Source organism: Coenobita brevimanus, chromosome 95 (genome assembly GCF_032717465.1).
Source record: "Coenobita brevimanus isolate Jiangsu-jjx chromosome 95, ASM3271746v2, whole genome shotgun sequence".
Classification (NCBI taxonomy): Eukaryota; Metazoa; Arthropoda; class Malacostraca; order Decapoda; family Coenobitidae; genus Coenobita; species Coenobita brevimanus.
In genome coordinates, this window is record NC_137048.1 from 253,030 (window position 1) to 274,520 (window position 21,491).

At 43.7% G+C, this 21,491-nt stretch overlaps 1 protein-coding gene across 1 annotated transcript; it reads right to left on the reverse strand.

The window, feature by feature from the left end:
* Positions 1-1,901: 1,901 nt before the first annotated feature.
* On the reverse strand, positions 1,902-9,329 carry LOC145413204 (uncharacterized). Its single transcript, XM_080282926.1, has 4 exons — positions 9,284-9,329; positions 6,107-6,386; positions 4,167-4,398; positions 1,902-1,949 (listed from the first exon to the last, which is right to left on the reverse strand). The coding sequence occupies exons 1-3, from the start codon at positions 9,286-9,288 to the stop codon at positions 4,366-4,368; spliced, it is 318 nt and encodes a 105-aa protein (XP_080139052.1). The 5' UTR covers positions 9,289-9,329; the 3' UTR covers positions 1,902-1,949; positions 4,167-4,365.
* Between the last annotated feature and the right edge of the window lie 12,162 nt (positions 9,330-21,491).

The window sequence follows — 21,491 nt, forward strand, 5'->3', positions numbered from 1 at the left end:
ACCTTAACCCACTAAACCACCAGCCACCATAGCAAATGACATGGTGTATAGCACACCATTTCACTTGTCACTCAGGGGCACTACATATGAGAGAGAGAGAGAGAGAGAGAGAGAGAGAGAGAGAGAGAGAGAGAGAGAGTGGGACTATATCAAGGAGTCAGGAGGGGATGGGGACAACATCAAGGAGAAGAGGGGGATGGCAACTACATCAAATAAAGATGGGGATGGGGACTACATCATATAGAGAGGGGGGGATGGATGGGGACTACATCATATAGAGAGGGGGGGATGGATGGGGACTACATCATATAGAGAGGGGGATGGATGGGGACTACATCATATAGAGAGGGGGGGATGGATGGGGACAGAATCATATATAGGGGGGGGGATGGAGGGGGACTGCATCATATATAGAGGGGGGATGGATGGGGACTGCATCATATAGAGAGGGGGGGATGGATGGGGACTGCATCATATAGAGAGGGGGGGATGGATGGGGACTGCATCATATAGAGAGGGGGGGATGGATGGGGACTGCATCATATAGAGAGGGGGGGATGGGTGGGGACTGCATCATATAGAGAGGGGGGATGGGTGGGGACTGCATCATATAGAGAGGGTGGGATGGATGGGGACTACATCATATAGAGGGGGGGATGGATGGGGACTACATCATATAGAGGGGGGATGGATGGGGACTACATCATATAGAGGGGGGGATGGATGGGGACTACATCATATAGAGAGGGGGGGGATGGATGGAGACTACATCATATAGAGAGGGGGGGATGGATGGAGACTACATCATATAGAGAGGGGGGGATGGATGGGGACTACATCATATAGAGGGGGGGATGGATGGGGACTACATCATATAGAGAGGGGGGATGGATGGGGACTACATCATATAGAGAGGGGGGATGGATGGGGACTACATCATATAGAGAGGGGGGATGGATGGGGACTACATCATATAGAGAGGGGGGATGGATGGGGACTACATCATATAGAGAGGGGGGATGGATGGGGACTACATCATATAGAGAGGGGGGGATGGATGGGGACTACATCATATAGAGAGGGGGGGATGGATGGGGACTACATCATATAGAGAGGGGGGGATGGATGGGGACTACATCATATAGAGAGGGGGGGATGGATGGGGACTACATCATATAGAGAGGGGGGGATGGATGGGAACATCATCAAATAGAGAGAAGGGGGGGGAAAGGATGGGGACTACATCAAGCAGACCCGAGATGCAACACTGAGTAGGGGAAGAGGGGGGGTTGCTATCAAGTGGCAGGGGGAGGGGAGTGGATATAGAAAAGGGGGGAAGGGAGAGAGGATGACTACACCCCCACCTTCCACTATTATTATAATTATTATTATTATGTGTGGGGGCGGGTGGACAGGACTATGCTGAGTGGGGGAAGAGACAAAAGGAAGAGAGGATGACTGCTCCCCCTTCTTCCACTATTATTATAATTATTATTATTATGTGTGGGCGTGGGTGGACAGGACTTATGTGTGGGCGTGGGTGGACAGGACTTATGTGTGGGGGTGGGTGGACAGGACTTATGTGTGGGGGTGGGTGGACAGGACTATGCTGAGTGGGGGAAGAGACAAAAGGGAGAGGATGACTGCTCCCCCTCCTTCCACTATTGTAATTATTACTTTTATTATGATAAATACAATCACTGTTACTAAGAATTTTACAACTTTTACAAACAAGACAAATGATAGAGAAGGAATAAGATCATTTTTAATCAAGTGGACATTAAATGTATTTTACTTAAAATAAAAACAACTGTCAATTTCAGTACATTAATCACCTTGGGTATCAAAGGGTGTAGGAAGATCATGAAAGGTGAGTATGACGGCACACTTAGGTGTCAACTGGCAGTCCATCTCACCCTTAAGGTGGCTGATCACTTGTCCTTGCACCTCTGTTGTGAATGGGATCAAGTGAATAACTCTTGCTAGTTGGATAACTTTTGGAAAAAGAAAAAAAAAAAGGTTAAAAATCACTCCTGCAACCGTTCAACAAACCTTCCGTGTCCTGTCAGGGACAGGTGCCTGGGTCTACTTAGTCCAGGCTAGATCATAAGGAAAGTGACCAGTTGCTCTTTCTTGAATAAGAAAAGTGATGGCAGTGAGGGGGAAGAGGGAGGAGGAAGAGGCTGTAACTGTGAGAGAAGATGACGAAAATGAAGAGGTGGCAGCAGAGGCTGGCACTATGAGAAAAGGAGGGAGGGGGGAGCTGGCATTAAGAGAGGAGAATGGACAAGAAAGGGGCTGGCAATGTAATAGAAGGAAAGGAGGAGGAGTACTGAGCTGGCACACACACTGAAAGGAGGAGGAAGAGGCTGGCACTGGGATGGAGAGGAGAGGAGGAAGAAGGGGCTGGCACTAAGCTGGAAAGGAGGAGGAATAAGGAGCTGGCAGAGAGAGAGAGAGAGAGAGAGAGAAAGAAAGGGGTAGGGGCTGTGAAATGAGTGGGAGGAGTAGGAGGCTACAAATGAAAGGGGGGGGAGGGAGAAGGAGGTGTAAGGGAAGGGCATTGAGAAAGGAGGGAGTGAGATGGAAGGGGCACTGAGAAAGGAGGGAGCTAGGTGTTAGGGAAGGGCACTGAGAAAGGATGGAGCGAGGAGTAAGGGAAGTGCACTGAGAAAGGAGGGGGAGGAGGAGAAGGCTGCAAATGAGAGAGAGAGAGAGAGAGGTGGGGGGGGGATAAGTCTCTGTGACAGAGATAGAGGGTGGTGGGGGGGGGGGGAGAAAGGGACTGGCACTGAGAGGGAAAGGGAGGAGAAGGAATTACTAACACAGGGAAGAGAGAGAGAGGTGGCTGGCATTAAGAGAGGAGGACGAGGAGTAAGAGGCTGACACTGAGGGAGGAGGAGTAATGAAAACTGTTTACTGAAAAGTTACCAGTAAAAAAGTTTCAATCCTAAGATCAGTTGATAAAAATTGTTCATGATGTGGGTACCAATAAAATATACCTATGTAGGTACCAGTGAAATATTATACCTGACTCTTTCAATATGATGTCTTTAAAATATTTATATTCATTATTCACAGACAACTTACATTAATTGCATTTTACTTTGAAGAGAGTACTAGCCGTGCCTTGGCTATAGGAAGGTCGTCTCAGTTCAATAAAATAGTTAGAAATTTTAAAAATGGATCAATAAATTAACTCTATCAGATTCGTTTATGTGAAGCTACAGAATGTGATGAAAGTTTTTGACCTATCAGAGACAGCCAGGATTCCGGGGGCTTGAATGATGAGTGAATGGAAGCGAGGTTCTTTGGAGTGGGCAAACTTGGGCCGTCTGGACACTGCTACTCACCCTGCCCTACGGTGGGAAAGGAGGTCTGGATGATGATGATGAATAAATACAAAATACATCATTATCATACTGAAAGGTTTAGGTCCAGAGCACAAAACATTATCCACAGACAGTTTAAATTTACTGTATTTTTTAAGAGTACTTGCATCTTGGCTGCAGGTGGTTCGTCACAATTCGATAAAACTGTTAGATGAATTAATTTTAAAAGTATAAAATACATCACCACAGCACAAAGGGTTAAACTTCAGTAGCTTCTTTATACACTCACTATTGCCAGATTATTTACTTCAGCATTATATGAACCACTAATGATGAAGTGTCTGAAAGCCATATTTAACTCCTGCGGTTACATCTCTTGGAATCTTGGCTGGAGGTAAAAAAAAAATATATAAATATAAACCAATTAAGAAAAGATAACTGTGTAATAATAATCATCATCATCATCATCACCTGGACATCCTTTCCCACCCTCGGGCAGGGTGAGGAGTGGCAACATCCAGACAGCCCAAATTTTCCCAATCCAATGGGCCACCCTTCCACTCACTCACCATGCAAGCCCATGGAATCCTGGCTCTATCTGATATGCCAAAAACATTCACCAAGCACTGTAACTTCACATAAATGTACATAATAATAAAACCTCTGCCAAAGAGGCCATGTCAGATTTGTCAGTAATATTAATCCACGTGACAAACACTGCATCATCCAGATATATCAAAGGAGTTTATTACCTCGTGATAAATACACAGCTGGACACAGACAAACAAAGGTAACTGGATACAGTGACAGCCAACACAGGCAGATATGACTAACCTTGTATAATCCAGGTATTGGTGAGTGACTGGAGGCATTTACTGATAGACAGTGCTTGTTTGGGCAACACTAGAGGCCTTGTGTGTTGCTGCTGCCCCTCCACAGTGTATGATGGGCAGGCCAGGGGATGAGGAGTGACAGGGTGGAGGAAGTGGGCGGCTTGGATGATCAGTTTCAGCTGCCACACTAACAGTCCTGCTCACTGGCTCAGATCTGATACTTGCCAAATGCCCTGTGGGATAACAAGTCACTTTAACCCCTTCTCTGCAATTATACAGATCTTTAGTACTGTATAATCCTGGTATATACAACTTTATTCTGCTTGGGTAAATATAACAAACTGGAGAGGTCAGACACACCACTAGAACTGCCTGTTCATACACAGCATCCCAATATTTCTCCCCCAATTCCTACCTGAGAAAAGGGATAAGGCAGGCTCCTTCATCCTCCCCACCAGAGAGAGAGTATAACAATCAAACAGCATACCCAGTGACATATGCCACAGTCATAACATATTACCTAACAATCTGAAGTAATGGTTCCACCTTATAAGTACAACCTGGTTAATCATCTTCCCTTTAGCACTTAACTCCTTCTGTAACTCCTACACTTATAAAGTATTAAAGGTACCACTCAACTATTTCTCTACCATCCACACATGCATTACTCAAAATGACAATGTGGTTACTCCTACAAAACCCTAATACAAAAGGGCTCCTGTTACGACTAATTACATTTAGGGAAATATGTTTGTATGAAACAGTACATAACGTATGGGCAAAAATGGAGACTGGGTGTTTAACCACCACCAACTTACACCTATAATGCTATATATAAGGCAATTTTAAACAAGAAAAAAGGTTAGCTATATGCAAAACACACAAGCAAAATTAACATATGATATAATAATGCTTATCTATTGTAGTGGACGCATAAAGACAACAAGAGAAGCTATTGGAATTGAAACCACATCCTCAAACTCCTGACTCTGACTACTGATTGCATACAACAATGATAAACACGAGTGAAGTAACCCGTAAAGGATTAATGCTGCTGGCAATACATAGGATTAATTTATATCACCATTGCCAGAAGTCTTAATCCTTTATGGGATGATCAGAAACAAACTGCTTCCACACTGCCCTGTCCTTTGGCTGCCCTCCCTCCAACTCATCCTCCTCTCTCATTTATCTTTCCAGTTCATCCTCCCATCTTATCCCTGGTCTCCCCCTCCACCTCATGCACACACACTCCTAGTCAGTCTCTCGTTCTTCACCCTCCTCACGTGGCTAGTAATTTATGACCCTGATTAACCCACCAGTTCACAGAAAACTATTCCTCACAAATTACCAAAATCCAGGATATTTGATATCTTGATCTTGTCCCAATTGTTGTAATGTCTGAGGTGATACACTGGCAAGTGAATTTGGCTCTCTTTTGTATTGCTTTTTTCTTGGAAGGAATGGTTTGTGGGCTTCTGGCCTTTGGTTCCTTCTTTCTTGCATTAAAAAAAAAAATAATAATAATAATAATGGTTCCTATCCCAATAACAGCAAGAACAAGCCTCCATAAGTTTAGTGTTAAAAATGGTTTAGTTTTTGTTACTTTGATATTCCATCTAAATGACTTCCTTATGCAGTGTTTGTTAACACTGAGTGAAGACAAATGTAGTACACAAGCCATTTTATAAACAATTTAAGCTTAATAATGTATAGAAAGAGGGATGCCTTCATGTGGTGTACTGGTCAACTCCACTGCCAGGCTTTACAAACATTCCTCAGCTGCCTCCCTATCCCCAGAAAAGTGGATGGTGAACTGCAGGAGGAGGGCAGCTTCGGCCCACAGTTCACTGGGTTCACATTTCAGATGTAATTTAGGACACTACTACAGGTGTTGTGTGGTGCTGGTGCAGGATTTGTGCATTCCACTTATAACATCACCTGTAGTGCTGCCAGGGGGTTGGGTACGGCCTGGGGCATTCCAACAGACAGGTACTTGTATACAATTGTCATAAGTGCTGCAGTGAACCCATTTTCATTGTCCTCTTCTCTCCTCTCATTGCTGCAGCCTTCAGATGACCCCAGTGACCTGGATGATGCTGAAGATGGTTTGGTTGATGACCAGGATGACGTATTGGTTGATGCTGCCGACGATGAGGGTGATGTTCCACCAACATGCACCAGCTGAGCAGAGCAGCCACTGACCTCACTAAGTACACAGCTGTGGAAGTGTTGGCAAAGATATAGTGTATGACAAATAAATAAATAACTACATCAGTTCATCCCAACTCTTATTCACCCATCAACTTACATAAGTAAACTGAAGTGCCAAAGAAACTGTAAAGTGATGCATCATAATCATCATCATCCTGACCTCCTTTCCCACCCTTGGGCAGGGTGAGAAGTAGCAGTGTCTTGATAGCCCAAGTTTGCCCACTCCAATGGGCCACACTTCCATTCACTCATCATTCAAGCCCCTGGAATCCTGGCTCTCTGATATGCCAAAAACTTTCACCACATTCTGTAGTGATGCATACAAGTACATAAAGGAATTTCACAGGAAAAAAAAAAATGAACACCAAGATTATTAAAATTAATGAATGCCAAAATTAAAAATAATGAATGAACACCAAGATATTATAATGAATGCACACCCAGATTACTAAAATGAATGAATGCCAATTGTATTAAAATGAATGAACACCCAGATTACTAAAATGAATGAACACCAAGATTATTAATACAGTTTGCAGACAAGTAATTGGCCTGGGAGGAAGGCAGAGTCCCGGAGGATTGGAAGTCAGGTATAATTATTCCCTTGTACAAAGGAAAAGGGGAAAAAGAAGTGTGTGGTAATCATAGGGGAATTTGTCTTCTTAGTATAATAGGAAAAGTGTATGGTAGGATACTTATTGACAGAGTTAGAGAAAGAACAGAGAAATTAGTTGGAAAAGAACAGGGAGGCTTTAGGAAGGGAAGAGGTTGTGTAGATCAGATATTCATTCTTAGATCTTTAGTGGAAAAGTTTCTAGAGAAGGGAAAGAAGTTGTATGCGGCTTTCATGGATTTGGAGAAAGCATATGACAGGGTGGATAGACAAGGATTGTGGAAAGTGTTAAGAATATATGGAGTAGATGGGAAGTTGTTGAATGCTGTGAAGAGTATATACAATGATGCGAAGGCTGCAGTGCGTGTGGATGGTGAACTAAGTGAATTTTTCTCTTTGAAAGTTGGTTTGAAACAGGGATGTGTCATGTCTCCATGGTTGTTCAATCTGTACATGGATGGGGTAATAAAAGAGGTACAAGGTAGGGTAGTGGATGTTGGAGTGGCCCTGGTGAGAGAGGGCAGTGTTTGGAAACTCCCTGTACTGTTGTTTGCAGATGATACTGTGTTGTTGAGTGAAGACGAAGGAGAGCTGCAAGGCTTGGTGGATGAGTTTGGGAGAGTGTGTAAGAAACGGAATCTAAAGGTGAATGTAGGGAAGAGTAAAGTGATGGTCTTTGAGCGAGGTGAAATCAGTGAATGTACAGCGAGGTTGGATGGTGAGGAATTGGAAAATGTGAGTACGTTTAAGTACTTGGGTAGTGTGATGAGTAAGGATGGAGGTTTGGAGGATGAAGTGCTTGAAAGGGTACAGCAGGGAAGAAAGGGTACAGCAGGGAAGAAAGGTTGCTGGTTCCTTGAAAGCAGTGATAAGAAGCCGGGAAGTGAGCATGGAAGTGAAAAAGTTACTACATGACAGTACTGTGATACCACCTCTAATGTATGGAAGTGAAGCTTGGACGTTGTTGGAAGGACACAAGTCAAGAGTGAGAGCAGTGGAAATGAGTTATTTATGAGGAGCCTGTGGAGTCACATGGAGAGACAGGCTGACGAATGAGGATATAAAGGAGCGTTGTGGTGTGGATGTGGATGTGATAGGAAGAGTTATGAGGAACACACTGAGGTGGTTTGGCCATGTGGAGAGGATGGAGGGTGAAAGACTGACAAAGAGAGTGTATGTGAGTGAGGTGGAGGGGGGAAGAGGGAGGGGGAGGCTGAGGATGAGATGGAGGGATGGGGTGGAGAGGTATATGAGAGAGGGGGGTGTGAGTTGGGAGCAGGGCAGTGAAATGGTGGGGGACAGGGTGACGTGGAGGCGATTTGTTTGTGGCCAACCTGAATGGGATTGAGGCATCTGGCAATAGATAGATAGACAGTTGCAGAATAAGACAATGCTATGGCTCTACGTCTTTTCCATGGCAATTTTTCACGATCAGCAGCATACACTATTTTAGTGATTATTTCTTGTCACAGCACAGCATTGAAAATAGTGTGATGGCAATTTCACACCTAGTCTCATCTTAAATGTCAGGACCAACTTGCCTAGCCCCGGGCTCTTACGCTCCTCATGGGGCAACGTAGGATTGGATGATGGATGGATGGATTGTAAGTCTGGTTAACAGGCACTCAACCAATCCGAGTATATGGAAAACTCTATCTTAAATAAACTCTTGTCTAACTTCAACCTGTGATGGAAAGAGACAGGCTTTCTAAAAAATTTCCACTTCCTATTGTGTCCCATAAAAAGAGAGAGAGAGAGAGTAGATAAGCATCAGCCATGAAATGAAATAAAACAACATGAAACAAACACACATGGGAATTATGACAGTTAATACTGTGACTCCAGGTTCAACTGAATGTGAACCCAGTGGACTGCAGGCTGATACTGCCCTTCTGCAGTCCATTATCCTCCTCTTGTGGATAAGGAGGGAACTGGGGGACATTTAAATACCTGAGCAGTGCACCCGCCTGGCTATATCAATGCCACTACATGAAGGCATCCTATTCCAGCACCAAATTAAACTACAGTAATTCCAGATGTGGCCATGTACAGAGGATGAAGAATGAGAGACTGACAAGAAGTGTGTGAGTGAGGTGGAGGGGGAAAGGAGGATAGGAAGATCAAGAATGAGATGCAGGGATGGAATGGAGAGATATATGAGGGGGAAGGGTGTGACCTGGAAGAAAGGTAGGGCAGAGGTCAGAGAGACATTGAGGAAATTTGTCTGTTGCCGTCCCTTACAGGATTAAGGCACTGGCAATAGACAGACAGTTCTAAGTATGTGAACCCACCTCATCTGATGCAGTGTGTGGGTTGCTGGTGTCCCTTAACTTGTAAACTGCAACATTCAGTGCATCAAAATGTTCCCTGGAGCATTGCCACGTACATCATGTCAACCAGCCTGAAAAATGAAAAATATTAGTCATTGAATTGGTTCTGCCTGATAGGGATTAATGACACTACAAGTACACCCTGTGCCTGGGAGGTGGAGCCAAGATTCCAGGGGCTTGAATGGTGAGGGAATGAGTGTGTGACCCATTTATGGTGATCAGTTCTCCCACTATCATTTTCCCCCCTTTTCCTTGCTTTCTGGACCCTACCTCACCCCACCTGAGTGTGGAAAAGACAAAAGGGATGAAGACGATGATGATAATTGTGCACAGTTAAGGAGACACTGACCTTGAAATTTGCACACCCATATTCCAGCATGCACACTTACATTTCATACCAAACTGGAATATCTATCTATCTATTGCCAGACACCTTAATCGCGTAAGGGGTAGCCACAAACAAATCTCTTCCATGTCGCCCTGTCCCCCGCCATTTCACTGCCCTGCTCCCAGCTCACACCCCCCTCTCTCATTTACTTCTCCACTCCATCCCTCCGCCTCATCCTTGGCCTCCCCTCCCTCTCCCCCCCTCTACCTCACTAACATACACGCTCCTTGTCAGTCTCTCTCTCTCCATCCTCTCCACATGGCCAATATAACCAATTGGCTTAAATACCTGGTTATACAAACATCCCTCAAGTACTTCCCTGTCCCCTGAAAGATGGATGGCACACTGCATGAGAAAGGCATCTAATACACCTCTAATTCGCTTTTGCTACGCCTGGGGTTACAACTACTACTACACTGAATGCATAACTTCATGATACCGTAGCTGACTGACTGACTAAGAGGGTGTATGTGGGTGATGTGGAGGGAGGGAGAGGGAGGGGGAGACCAAGGATGAGGTGGAGGGATGGAGTGGAGAGGTGTATCAGGGAGGGGGGAGTGAGTTGGGAGGAGGGCAGTCAAATGGTGGGTAACAGAGTGACTTGGAGGCATTTTGTCTGCGGCAACCCTTCGCAGGATAAGGGCATCGGGCTATAGATAGATAGACAGATAGGTAGATAGTAATGAAGGAGGTGAATATTGATATCTTAGTGGCAAAGTATGGTGCACATCTCCCTGAAAGTTGATTTACACCATACTGTCCTTCACTACATTCTCTATCAGCCTGTACAATATCATAAGATCAATTGGTGAAACCTTTTTTAATATTTTGGCAATTCTTTTCTCTGCAGGTGAGTTATAGCGAATTTTGTTTCCAAAGCCACAGCTGAGTGGTCCTGCCGCCTATCATCAAACTCAATGGCAATTCTGACTACACAAAGTCCATATTTCTGCTTACTAAGGTTTTCTGATTTAGTCTGTGGTAGTTGGAGGTGCTCATCATCCACTCACTCGATATAGTGCTGCTCTCGGGTGTCTGCCCTTTCCTCTCCTCCATCCTTCTTTTCTCCGATCCTCGTCTGTCTTTCTTTCCTTCATTCTTTCCTCTTCCTTCTGCCTATGGGTGACTGTACACTGAGTGGCAAGCCAAATGGTTTCCTGTACACCAGGAAACCATTTACTATGCTGGGTGGTAACCATATAACCAAATTATGGCGCCTGGTGGTTTAGTGGGTAATTACAGCGCTCCAATCGGATTGAGCCGGTGAAGGTTTATATCCAAGGGGTGGTTGGGGTTTATTGCTCACATAATGCCACTCAGGGATGAGTGAGGCTGGTCACTCTCATCTTAAATGTCAGGACCAACTTTTTTTTTTTTTTTTTTTTTTTGTGTGTGTGTTCGACTCTGGGCATAGGCTTCACAGCCTGCTATCAAGGCCCAACAGTCCTCCTACATACCATACACCTCTTCATGTCACCACTTCGGCGCTAACACCCACTGTCCATATTGAATACATGCCAGGGCTGTCTCATACACGACTGGTGTGTTGGTATTAGTGGGGGTATTTTTACGACATGTCGGCGGGTCTTCTGGTAGATCAGTAAAGCCTGATTTAATGAAATTCAAATCCTTAAACTGTTCCCTGCCCCAGCGGGGATTTGAACCTGGGTCCATTAGAACGGCAGGCCACGTCTCTACCGATTGAGCCACGCCTTGCCTAGCCCCGGGTTCCTACACTCCTCATGGGGCAACATAGGATTGGATGATGAATGAATGATTCTGTATTAATAATTATCTATCAACCTATTTATCACCAGGTGATTAATTCCAAATGAGATGACCACAAATGAATCCCTTCCATGTCATCACCTTCTCTGCCACGAGGCTGCCTGCTCTCCAACTCACACCACTCTCTCTCATATACTATACCTCTCAGCCCATTCCCTCCAGCCTATTCTTGGTCTCTGCTTCCTCCCCCCCCTCCCTCCACCTCATCGACACACACACACACTCTCTCCTAGTCAGCCTCTCATTCTCCATCCTTTCCACATGGCCAAAGCATCTCAAAGTATTTCTCCTAATGCTTTCTGGCACATCCACACCAACACCACAGCACTCTCTAATCTGAAAAATCTGATATCTAAAAACCTGCACTTCCACAAAATAATTCTACATACAACAAGGGTGTGCTGATATTGCCTGTCACCACACACACCATGCATATGTGAAGACCAAGCAGGGCTGGTTGTTAGAAAATATAAAAATAAATAAGAGTTACCTCATTTGCTTGTATGGCTCCCACATGCTTGCATGTGTTTGCCTTGGTCACCCAGTGGTGGCTGTCAGTGCTGCTTAATCTACAAAACTGCACACTGGCATCCTGCTGTCATTCCCCAGGAAAACTGTGAGGCGGCAACATCCATTGCCTGCAAGTAAACATGTTACCATTAGACACTGGCCATAACAACACTTGTGTTTTGTATAGGCTTCAATTACCATTACCATGTACACTGCAGCTTTGGAGAAAAAAAAAAAAAAAAAAAAAAAAAAAAATGCCTTGCACTGAGAAAGAATAGTTTGACCAAATGAATATCAGGTCATATTGGCTCAAGGAATGCAATTACGTACTGTACAGGGTATGTGAAACAGTCTTCAAGGTCATGTGTGTTGTACATTAACTACTACACTGCTCTGAAGTTATTAAATTTTTCAGTACAGTACTGTACACTTTTCAACGATTCTGTTTTATCAAACCAGTCTAGACAGAAATGAGTCTTAAAATTACTGAGCAGTATTATGATAAACAGTACCTGTCAATCCCATTTTACCCTCTACAAGGTGTTGGGGCCAGAGGCTACATTACCCTGGTCAGGTACATTAAGGTAAGTTCTGACCACCATTCCAGCACCACTTCTGGTGACACTATAAGATACCTGTTGGCCATCACCCTATGCAAGGCCATCACTCTGACTGGGGTGTTCTTGGCCACCAGATAAAAAAGCAGCTGCCTGGTACAGTACAGTACTCTCAATTATCTGTCACCGAAATATCCAGCCCAACACAATATCCAGTGCTGCAGGCTCGGCTCTATTAAAGGAATATCAGGCAAAATTATGCAACATCCGGTGCTGAGATGGGATGTATCTGGCTGTTCTATGCAACGTCCACCATTGAGGTGCATAAACAGTAACTCACCAGCACCCGGCAAAACCCCAAAGCTTGCAAATCAATGAAAACACCCACTATGCCCCGGCCAATTAGAATCTGTTGTGGGAGCAGCTCACCCGGCACCCCAAGAATACCACTGCCCTCTCATTCTTGCCTGTGGATGTCACGTTGTAAAGACATGTCTGTGTGCTCTGTTCTTCTGACCATGCAGTCATGAAACCCTAGTGCTGTGACTAACTCTGTTGCATTCCATGTTTGTTGTTGTTGCAAAGCTTATGGCCTGGGGTGATCTTTGGGGAAGCCATTCGCCACTTGACCACATGGGATTAAGTACACTGTACAGTACTGTACTGCATGGTGTACAACTCTACCCTCCATTGATGCCATCACTTGGTGAGTACATTCAGCAGTACACTATGTACTGCATTACTGTACTGTATCATTACTGTATTGCATTTCATGCTTAGTTTTCATCTTTAACTCATGGGGAAGTTTTTAATTAAGGGTAAAAATGGATGGTAACATTATTTGGCTCAACGCCAAATGATGAGCCGCTGGGGAGGTACTCTGCAATATCCAGCATTTGCCTTTATTTGGCGTAGGGCTTGGCTAAATACAACAGAATGGTGTTGATAAAAATGTTTGGCGAATATAAATGATGCCATACATGTTCCCTACGTGTCAACAAGTGGGTTGGTGGAGGGTTAGTGTCCCTCCCTGTAAAACATATAACTCAAAGTCAAATGGCCACCCTTACGGGATTATGGCGTCTGGCAATAGATAGATAGAATAATTTATGATGTTTTTTCATTCCTTCGTGATTTTGTTTGACGCGGCTTGCGTCATCCAGTAACAAGAGGGTGAGATTAGGTTTTATGCAGCCTTCGTCATCCAGTTACAAGCGGGTGAGATTAGGTTTTATGCAGCCTTCGTCATCCAGTAACAAGCGGGTGACTTGTGCACCACTACCCTAAGTATGGAAAAAGCTAAATATCCAGGAGAAGATAAGCTGCTGTACAAAGACTGAGTTGTGTACCCTACCGTAAGCAGAATCTGTTTTACAGGCTATATTAATATATCAAATCATACTCCTAAAGGAATTGCTTAGCATAGGCCACCTGGCTTACTACATTTTTTTTTTTTTTTGTCTTACGTTCACATACACTTTATGTTGCACAAAAACCTACGTTTGCACTTCTATTTCTCAATTATATCAGTAATTATGATAATCCTTAATGCCTTCTCATACACATAATTACCTCCTGGTCTTCCAGGCATTAAGGATGACATTTCTGGTGATTTAAAAACAAATAAGTTAAATGGCTCGACTTCGGGCCCTTAACTAAAATGTAAACAGATATTTCAGCGTTAACAATACCCATTATTACAAAACAATAAACTTAAAATGAGGCAATATTATTACGCTGCTGCCTACCCCTACAGATGATAAAATTTCAGCCTTAAAATAAACAGGGATGTCAGGACTATATGGGATTTAAAACCTGTCATCAACGTACCTGGTTTAAAGCAGCAGCTTGGCTCACCTGAAGTAAACACAGCCCTACATTCTTCTTACAGCTAATAATCAAACCCTTATGTAACTAATTCCAATCCTCAATAATGGTGCCAGATATCAATTAACGCACAGACGTACCGTACATAATAAGATAATGCTAAGAGAAACATGAAAGAAACAAATACTCCCTCACAACTTCCTCCACCTGCCCGGCTCCTTCCCATAATTCCTGTGACGTCACACCTATTTCTTTTGTTTTCATGCCATATTTAACGTAGATTTTGAATTGAAATATTTATTGTTGTAAAAGGTACATAGATTTAATTATGGATATTTTAGCATCTTTCTAAATAATATTCAAAGTGTAATATATCCAAAGTGGTAATCTCGTTATTGCCGAATTCGTAGTACTTTCCCAGTGACTTATTTTACATAACACAATATTTTATGTTTCTAATGTTAAGATGAAAGTATTTAGGGGTAAAAAATTCCACCTTTCCATTTTGATTGGGTAGTTGTAACAATAAATTAACACCACTGTGGTGCTATGGAAAGGATGCAGAAAGCTGCAGCATTGCCTGCCTCTGTCCTACGGTTAATAACAGCAAAATAACGAAAAACTGTGGAAAATAGGCACAGAAGAACTGAAATATATGGTAAATGAGCAGAAAAGGAAATTACTACAGCTGTGCCTCCTCCCCATAGCACTTCTTCGTGACCAGCATCTCGCATTCAAAATAGAGAGATGACAGTTTTAGGCCATGTTAGAATAAAAAGGATTTAAACTCGTATCCTGTTAGATTAAGGACGCTCCCTAACACCTTTTCCTTAGCGATTTATTTTGTTTATTACACCTTGCTGCAGGCAGGAGTGGAGCCGGGGGGACGAGAGAGGAAGGGCGTTATTTATGACGTTTTGGTGGCTGTGTTACTTAAGGTTATGGAGAGAGAAAGAGAGAGAGAGAGAGATTTTCTGCGTTTGATACTGGAAAAAATAATAAAAATTCACTTTACCTCATAATTTACTAGCACGCAGGTGAGAGAGAGAGAGAGAGAGAGAGAGAGAGAGAGAGAGAGAGAGAGAGAGAGTACATAGGCAGGTAGATACAGGTAAAGAGTAAGATAGATAGAACAGGATAGATATTTTTCATTTACCCCATTGTGCTCCTACCTTTGTGAGAGAGAGAGAGAGAGAGAGAGAGAGAGAGAGAGAGAGAGAGAGAGAGAGAGAGAGAGAGAGAGAGAGAGAGTCCTTCATCTGAAAACCAACTACAAGAGGGCTAACTTATTACACACACACACACACACACACACACACACACACACACACACACACACACTTCCTTCCTTCATTTTCATTCCTTCCTTCCTTCATACAGACACACATGCTTCTCATCTCCACAGCTTCCTTTACTTTTAACACAATCGACTTTATTCTCCGTTACATTTTGCATTAGGAGAAACACACTGAGGTGGTCTGGCCATGTAGAGAGGATGGAGAGTGAGAGACTGACGAGGAGAGTATATGTGAGTGTATGTGTATGTGGAGTTACATGGAGAGACAGACTGACAAATGAGGAAGTGAAGGAGCGTTGTGGTGTGGATGTGGATGTGATAGGAAGCGTTAGGAGAAACACACTGAGGTGGTCTGGCCAGGTAGAGAGGATGGAGAGTGAGAGACTGACGAGGTGAGTGTATGTGTATGTGGAGTTACATAGAGAGACAGACAAACAAATGAGGAAGTGAAGGAGCGTTGTGGTGTGGATGTGGATGTGATAGAAAGCGTTAGGAGAAACACACTGAGGTGGTCTGGCCATGTAGAGAGGATGGAGAGTGAAAGACTGACGAGGAGAGTGTATGTGAGTGTATGTGTATGTGGAGTTACATGGAGAGACAGACAGACAAATGAGGAAGTGAAGGAGCGTTGTGATGTGGATGTGGATGTGATAGGAAGCGTTAGGAGAAACACACTGAGGTGGTCTGGCCATGTGGAGTGGATGGAGAGTGAGAGACTGACGAGGAGAGTTTATGTGTGTGTGGAGTCACATGGAGAGACAGACTGACAAATGAGGAAGTGAAGGAGCGTTGTGGTGTGGATGTGATAGGATGTGTTAGGAGAAACACACTGAGGTGGTTTGGCCATGTGGAGAGGATGGAGAGTGAGAGACTGATGAGAAGAGTGTATGTGAGTGAGGTGGAGGGGGGTAGAGGGAGGGGGAGGCCAAAGATGAGATGGAGAGATGAGGTATATAAGAGAGGGGGGTGTGAGCTGGGAGCAGGGCAGTGAAATGGCGGGGGACAGGGCGACATGGAGGCAATTTGTTTGTGGCCACCCCTTACGGGATTAAGGCGCCTGGCAATAGATAGATAGATAGATATTCCCGTTGGTTAAGGAAGCTCCCTAGCACCTTTTACCATGCGATTTATTTAACCTGGATACACCTTACTGTCCTTGTTGGTTATGTAAATCTTCCCAACACTGCCATACCCAAAATAAATAATTATCTATCAGTCTATCTATTGCCAGACCCCTTAATCTCGTAAGGGATGGCCACAAACAAATCACCTCCATGTCGCCCTGTCTCCTGTCATTTTATTGCCCTGCTCCCAGTTCACACCTGCCTCTCTCATATATCTCTCCACTCCATCCCACCATCTCATCCTTGGCCTCCCCCCCCCCCCCTGGATGTAACACTGACTGGGAATTTGATGAAACTTACTGTCTTCCTTAATGACATCTGTAGCCCATTCCTGTAAGGTGAGGAAGCTTACTAACACCTCTTCCTTAGTGATTTATTTTGAATGTGACACCTTACTGGTCTCTCTGATCTTCTTTGTATTATTGACATAGACTGCATAAATAGGATAAAAGCAATTATGAAAAAGGCACAAAGAGAAATAAAGTGGTTAGGAAAAGGTGTTAGGGAGCTTCCTTATCCAACTAGAGTGGGACTTTAAGCCTTCTCCACTTCCTCTTGCTCTTCAGCCTTCGTGTACCTCCCCAACTCCTCCGCCTTCCTGGAGCGTGTGCAGGACTTCGTGGCGTCTTTTGGCTGCAACTTTGACCTGACCCTCTACCCCTTTGACATCCAAGAGTGCCACATGAATTTGTCAACCGTGCAGACAGGGGCGTTTAAGGATGTGTTCTCTCCCAAGGTGATTTTGGGAACTCGCTCTCTGCCTTCATGTTGCTTCTTCCCACCCACTTCCCTCTTTCTCTCCTTTGACTTCTTTGCCAGCATTGCATTCTGCCTTTCATATTTCTCATCTTTTCCCATTCAAACATCATATCCCATTAGGCTGAAAATATTGACTAGTGTTAACAGTGCTAAAAGGAATACAATCTTGACAAAGACAACACGTCAGGGTTAGTGGGTGAGGTCTTACTACTTTCAGGCTTCTCTACTGTTGTACCATTTGTATTATTTATAAAGGCTCCAATATGTCTGCATGCATCAGCCTTGGTCACCTAATGGTGGCTCTCCACACTGCTTGATCTCTGGCAGCCTCCCTATTCAGGCCCTTGTCCCTGAGGTCACACTCTATCACCTCATCCCAGGTCTTTTTCAGTCTGCCTATCACAACCCTACCCTTGACATTCACACTTCTCACCTTTTGCACCCAACTGTCATCCTCCATCCAGTCCACATGCCCAAACCATCTCATCTACCCCTCCTCACTGCTGCAAGATGGATATAACTATGTGGCATTAATGGAAAAAAAAATGTGGAAGACACTGCCATTTCACAATAAAATTATTCTTAACATAAATCTATCTATTGCTGGACGCCTTAATCCCGTAAGGGGTGGCCACAAACAAATAGCCTCCATGTTGCCCTATCCCCCGCCATTTCACTGCCCTTTTATTAAGCAATGTTAACCTCATCTCCAATCCCTCTCCCAGGATACTACACAGAATACAACATGGTGATGCTATCCCTCTTCACATCCCACTGTCTGTGGCTTGCAGAGAAATGAATATATACACTGTACATATAAATATCTACCTATCTATCTATTGCCAGACACCATAATCCCGTAAGGGGTGGCCATTTGACTTTGAGTTATTTACTTTACGGGGAGGGGCACTAACCCTCCACCAACCCACTTGCTGACATGTAGGGAGCACGTATGGTTTTGTTATATGGTTATCACCCAGCGTTGTAAATGGTTTCCTGGCTCACAGGAAACCATTTGGCTTGTCACTCAATGTAAAGCCACCTGTAAAGGAAAGAAAAGCAATAAGACATGACAGGAAAGATGGGAGATATAGGAAGAGAGGAGGGCAGGCATAGAAAAAGAACGATAAAGGCTAAGGAAGAAGTAAGCAGCACTACATCAAGTGAGTGGATGATGGTCACCACCACCTACCACTAAATAAAATACATTGCCTGATTTAGCCTTATTCTCAACTAATATCCAAATTTATGCTAACCTGTCGTCTCACTGCCCATATTTCAGGATACCTACATAGAGTTTCACCAGGCACTGCTTCCCCTCTTCACAGCCCTCCATATGTCACTCTCTACACAACGATTCTGATCATCTGCCCACCACTCTCTTAAGGTATGGCTCTCTCCACCCTTATTCTCTTAAACCTGCAATAGGGACCTGGACCATAAACTTGATGGTTTCATGTATTGAAGGGACGCTGGTACTGTACTTGGCAAAAATGGACTGCCTTCTAATCACACTCGTGCAGCTGAAGGGAATAAACTCTCTCTCTCTCCCTCTGTCTGTCTGTCTGCCTGTCTGTCTCTCTCTCTCTCTCAGCACACCTGACTGCCACAGAGTATGGTAGGTGCAGTTAGGTAACACATCTTTCTAGTCATTTTAAGGACTGATCACCTAGAAAGATATTATGGAAGGCTGACACTAAATTTGCTTAAATATGAAGAGTGATTTGACAGCAGAAACGGCACAAAATCATTCTCAGGCAAGAACAACAAATAACAGTCTAAGTTTCTAAATACAATACTGTAGCATTACATGTTTAGTCATCTTATCCAAAAAATAAAAGGGCCACTACTAATTCCATCACACTAGCACTGAATGAGATAACCCAAGTATGTATTCAGTATGAGCTGTGGGTATTAGCACCAAAACAGTGACAGTTGAAAGTCAATGACACACAGAACCATCTCATCTTGTATATATCCCATTGCTTTAATTACTCTTGTGCAGTAGGTAAGCACAGATTTAACCCATCTTATTCTTCTTCTTCAACTCCTTGTGCTGAATAAGCCAACGAAAGCTATACTGTATCTAGTAAGAAAAGTCTCTCCGAACTTGGATAAAACTGCCTGGGTATACGAAGCTTTTGACAGCACCTCATCCTTTGCAGTTTTTTAAATTACACTTTCACATTCCCTTACAGCTATACCTGTGGATGTCATTGACAAAAGGAGAAATACACTGAGGTAGTTTGTGCATACCAAAATATGTAATACTGTGTACTACTATCCACTAAATGCCCTACAATGTCATAACTTATTTGGTGGTGAGATTGGAGGGAGTGTCAAAAGTCATACACGAGGAGCTAGTCACAGACCTCAGAAACAGTTAGCCTTTTTCTACAGCTTTGCATTCAAGTTTCCCGAGCTCAGCGTTTCTTCGCTGTGGGTGTAGAACCAGCTGGAGGAAAATGCAACTCCTCTGTATTCACCACACTGTTCCTCTGCAATGCTTTCTGCACATGAATGCTATAACTATTCCTTGGATTTAAACTCCATATGGACCACATCCAGATGCAATGTTGTATCTTCAGTATAATGATGTACACATTACTCTGCTTTTGCTGCTTCTGGACAATGGCATTCAACATCGAGAGATCTCTTGCACTGAAGGGATTGATGAAGGCTAAATATGTAAATCCTCAGGTTCAAAAGGTCTTCTTCTTCCAGCTTCTACTGGAGAGGCGTTATGGAGGCTACCTCTTCACCGTCTTCTGTCCCTGTGCTGTTCTCTCTTTGCTTGGCTGTTTTACCCACTTCTTTGCCTTCACCAATTTCAGGCAAGTTGATGTGTAATTTTGTTTTGCATGGAAATCCTTCAGTATGACATCTTTATGTTTTCATCTTAAATGATGCACACAGGCCAGGGCCTTACTTGCAACTTATATTCCACTTGCACCAGATATTACCAAAAAGGAAACCCCTGCCGTCTAAGCACTTAATGAGGTTAGAAATGATCTCCACTAATCCTTTCATTTTGTGTAAATGTTACATTCTCCTCTTGCTACTGCCACCTCAATACAGGCAGTTCTCATTACAAACCATGGCTCTTCAAATGTATCACAACTTACTCCACACAACTGATAATGTAAGCTGGAGAAAACCAGTTAATCTGCTTGTAGATTGCATTAAAGATTTAACTGATATTTTTTTTCTACACTGTAAGGTTAATGGCCAAAGAGAATGTCGGTGTGATAGCAGTTGTTGTAACCTCAGAGTCATCTAAGTATAAACCTGGTAGACTGCAGGCTGAAGCTGCCTCCATCCTGCAATCTACCATCCTCCCTTCAGGGAATAAAGAGGGAGTTGAGGTTCTGATGGGCATCTCCATAGCCAGACAAGAGAGCTGTCCAAGTATATTAGTGTCACCGCACAAAGGCTCCCTTTTCAAGCACTCAGCGTCAATAAAGACAACACATAACACAGATTACTGTACAATAACTTGGCCTCTATTGGCAAGGTTTATACCCTTACTTAAGGTAACATGACTTCATCCCTATTTCTACAGTGATCGTGTAATGGTGACCCTCTCCTGCCTCATCGTCCTCAGTACCCTGTTCTCCCAAGTCATCCCAGCCTCCGCCTCACCCAAGTTCATCGACATACTCTTTAGTTTCCTAATAATCAGACTCTTCCTCATTTTTGCCCACCATGCCGTTCTTTATCTGCTTCAAGTCTGCACCAGGAACAGAAAAAGTAAGAAAGGTACACGTTCAAGCAGCCACAGGTTGCCCAGGCAGGCATGGAAGTACCCACAGGTTCCATTACCAACTAAAACTAACACCAACTCTGATCTACACAGTTCTAACTTGTCCCTACAAAACTCTGATTTTTGCCAACAGAATCCTAAACAGTCCCTGACAAA

What these genes read in the sequence shown, in the direction of transcription:
- LOC145413204 (XM_080282926.1), bottom strand. An exon ending in ACCCCCTGGCAGCACTACAG is followed by an intron (nt 4,399 to 6,106) that starts GTGATGTTATAA and finishes GTTATCCCACAG; the next exon opens with GGCATTTGGCAAGTATCAGA.